This window comes from Papilio xuthus, unplaced genomic scaffold (genome assembly GCF_000836235.2).
Source record: "Papilio xuthus unplaced genomic scaffold, Pxut_1.1 DF825946.1, whole genome shotgun sequence".
NCBI lineage: Eukaryota > Metazoa > Arthropoda > Insecta > Lepidoptera > Papilionidae > Papilio > Papilio xuthus.
Genome location: NW_013532703.1, coordinates 10,657,852 through 10,661,574, shown reverse-complemented (window position 1 = coordinate 10,661,574; position 3,723 = coordinate 10,657,852). Strand labels below are relative to the sequence as shown.

The following is a 3,723-nucleotide window of genomic DNA, read 5'->3' as shown; positions in this document are numbered from 1 at the left end:
TTGGGAATACCGCAATTGGAGCAGACAAAACCAACTAACATCCCTCGCTGTCTGCAATATTGACTTTGTTTCCGATAGTAAGTTAGTGTTCATTTATTCGTTAGAGAGATTTTTTGCGACGCAAAGTTTCGAACAACAGCTAGTGTTAAATAAATTAACATACTTTTACTTCCACGTTAACTCAGTAAAAAGATTTTAGTGCGAAAGACGAGGTGTTTCGTTAAAAGTCGTCGGAAAATTTGAAGCGGCGCGTCGACTCGAGATAGGGGGTGCCTCATTGTCCATTAATTTCATAACAACCTAAATATGCTAAAGAGTGTACTTTGTTGAATTAAAGTTTGCAAGGAGGTCTTGGAAGGTAATATTTTAATATCAAAGTACGTATATCTATGACTAAAATTAAGAAAAAAAATCAAATTTACTAAATTAATTAAAAAATTAAAATATACAAAATTATTAATTTTACTAAGTCACTTTATATGAAGTCTGGATGTATTGTATTCATAATATTATTGAGAAGGTTAACTTTTTTTTTCACATTTATTTCTGTAGTAGAGTCCCACGTTTAGTTTATTAAAATGGTCAGATGGTTTCGTACTTATATTTATTCTGTCTACGAAAACATCAAATGAATTTAAATTTTATGAAAGGTGTCAAAAGAATTATTTATGTGGCAGTGCGCGTGTTACTTCCGTAAAGAGACTTTCAACAGTCATCATACTGAAGCTCAGCAGTTCTTGGCATATTAAATAATAAAACATGTTTAATTATTAACTTATTATGTAAATGGACATCAGCTTTAAGCAGTTTTTAATAACATACATAATAAAGGCATCACACCAGAAATCACGTAGGAAATAAGCAACATTAGTTTTGCCGGCGATTTTTAGGTTATGTAATTTTGTTTTTTTTGTTTCAGATAAAACCTAACCTGTGAATATAATATTTGAAACATATAAAACAGCTTAAATTCCTTACTCATAAGTAATTAAAATAATGTATAGTAATAAACTTCGATAGTTAAGTGACAGTGTTACGTGGGTGTGTGTATCTGTGAAATGCTTGTATAAATATTTTATAAAGAAATTTTTAAAAGTGAGCAAAATGTTGCCTGTACCACAAGACCGTATGTCAGGTCGCCGGAGCAGCTCCATAGTCAGTCGTACATTGTTGGGACGAAGAGCTTCAGTATACGTGACCGGCAATCATCAGGATCCAGCGAAGGTGAGTTTTTTTTACGACATTTTTTTTTAATTATTTATTTATATAAACAAGAAACATATACAAATTTACAATAAAAGTGTCTATAAACCCATTTTCCCAGACCCTTTCGTACTACGCTATGGAAAGAAACAGTAGGTAAGTTTATTTTTTTTTGTTCACAGCAAATTAAATCCTAATAATGTGAAAAAAGGTAGAGGTTAGGAAGGACTTGTGGCAGCTTTAGAGTATTTTACTGTTACTTACTTGTTGTTTACTTATGATTACTACGACCAGTATTTCCAGACTGGAATAGCAAAGTGGAAGTTATCCTATTGCTTTTGAGAATCTGCTAGTTTAGAGTTATTGACGGACTCGACAGCGAATTGTTTCGACGACCGCGCAGTGTCCCTTCGTTGTCCAAAGTGTCTACAAATTAGCTTTAGTCAGGTTACTTAGGTAATATTATATCGATTAAAAATTATTTCATTTATATAAGAAAATCGATCTTAACGACGCTTTTAACAATACGACGCTAATAAAATACGATGCCATGTTGACAATATTATTTACGCCCGTATATTTATATGTTCGACAAGATTAGAAATGTCCTTAGTATTTTACGTGATCATCAATATATAGCAAATACCAATACGTCATTTTTGCAGTTGCAAATTGTAACCATATTTCGATAAAATCCTAATGAACTTCTTGGTATGACCCAGATGTTTTTTGTGAATTACTCCATCTATTGGTGAATTAATATCTATACATATAAATAAAATTGTTGTGTCTGTTTGTAATATTGAAATAACATTTATTGGCAGGGAGCTGAGGTAATAAGGAGTGAGTTAGACTATATTTTTTTTAGAAAAATTCTTTTATTTTACAATAACAAACTAATGTTGCAATATCCAAGTACTGTCCAGTACCACGCGCAGTTTAAAGGCAGTATTTCACGCGGACGAAGTCGCGGGCACAGCTAGTCGACTATAAAAATATTTTTAACCATTGTGTTCATTTTGTATATACATACATACAACTTTATAAAAATATACGATCACTATAAAATAATTGTTAACTTAGTTTTTTGCTTTTCTTCGAAAAAGAAATCTTGCCACAATAAGGGTTTATAAAAAAAGTATATTACAATATTAAAATGAAGCTGTATTTTAGATAAATAAGTAGCTGTTTTCTTCTGAGTTGCTTAATGTGCATTTCTTTTCATACTACCCATTTCTTTGAATCTGTCATCAGATACCCTCATTTATGTGTAAACGTGTTACGACAGCTTGATAAATGTATTACTCTCCGCGACGGCTTCGAACAGATAGTCTGAGAATATATCAATTTTTTTTTTGTAAAAAGAATTGTTAATGTGGGGGGATTCCACTACCAACTTATACAAACAAAAATAACCTCCTTCTTTTTGAAGTTTTCAATGCCAAAACACTGACATAAAACAAACTGAAAGCTCTTGTTTCTTTAAAAAAAAACTCCTTATTAATCCTTGTATCAAATAAGTTACGCGCTTATTAAATCAACAGTTTAGTTTTAACAAAAATTAAAAACAGTATCCCTAATGAGCACAGGCTACATTGTATTTAGTTTTGTGGCTTTGCTGAGTTTGCGGTGTGTCATATTTTATTGTATACATTATTTCAGGTTGAAATAATTCAATGATCTGTTTATATCTTCTATGAAGATTTTGAAATTATGGTATTTTAATATTCGGACAACCTACAGGTAAATAATAAATAATGACGTTAGTAAATAAAAAGTTAATGCTAGTTGAAATTTGTTACATATAGAAACGCAGGTAATAACATTAATTTCATAATGTTACTATCTTACTTCTTATTAACATTATAAATGCGAATGTTTGGATCGATGGATTTATTGATGTTTGTTTGAAGGTATCTTCGTAACGGCTGAACGGATTTTGATGAAATTTGACACAGATGTAGAACATAGATGTAGAAAAAATAGGCTACTTTTTACATTTTTTTTTATTCCGCGCGGACGGAGTCGGGGTCCACAGCTAGTATTATTAATAAATGTAGCTGTTATGGTTATGTAAAGTTAAATAAAAAAACAAATCTTTTCGTAAATAATTCGATTTAATGATGTAAAATGTTTTCATTTGTTGAAATACGACAAGAAAGTAATAAATCCTTGTTCAATTTCAATATACTTACATCAAATCAGTATTACTGAAGAACCGCAGTAAAATCGTTCTAAAAGTAAATCTCAATGAAATAAAATTTTCTTTATTTACGATTTTTTCCGTCATCATTCGAAGTTTAGTATTTCTGTAGTAAAACACAATACCATTAACCATTACACAATACCGAACTAACCTATGACTTTTGGACGTTGCTATTAAAGTTTTAACTCTTTTGATCCGTGGTTAAAAAAGATTTAAGATTTCCCTGACCATTGTAAACGGTTTTGTACACGTTTTAAGTCTTGTTACTAGTAAACAATAACATAAGCTCTTTGATTTCTGGGATCTAAAAGATT

The 3,723-nt window shown here is 30.6% G+C and overlaps 1 protein-coding gene across 1 annotated transcript in view; it reads left to right on the top strand.

Annotated features, from left to right (window-relative positions):
• Positions 1–964: 964 nt before the first annotated feature.
• dcma (decima) overlaps positions 965–3,723 on the top strand; it is a 34,468-nt gene continuing 31,709 nt past the window's right edge. The window contains exon 1 of the mRNA XM_013320627.1: positions 965–1,224. Coding sequence (XP_013176081.1) covers positions 1,105–1,224 — 120 coding nt within the window. The 5' untranslated portion in view covers positions 965–1,104. The remainder of the gene's footprint in view (positions 1,225–3,723) is intronic.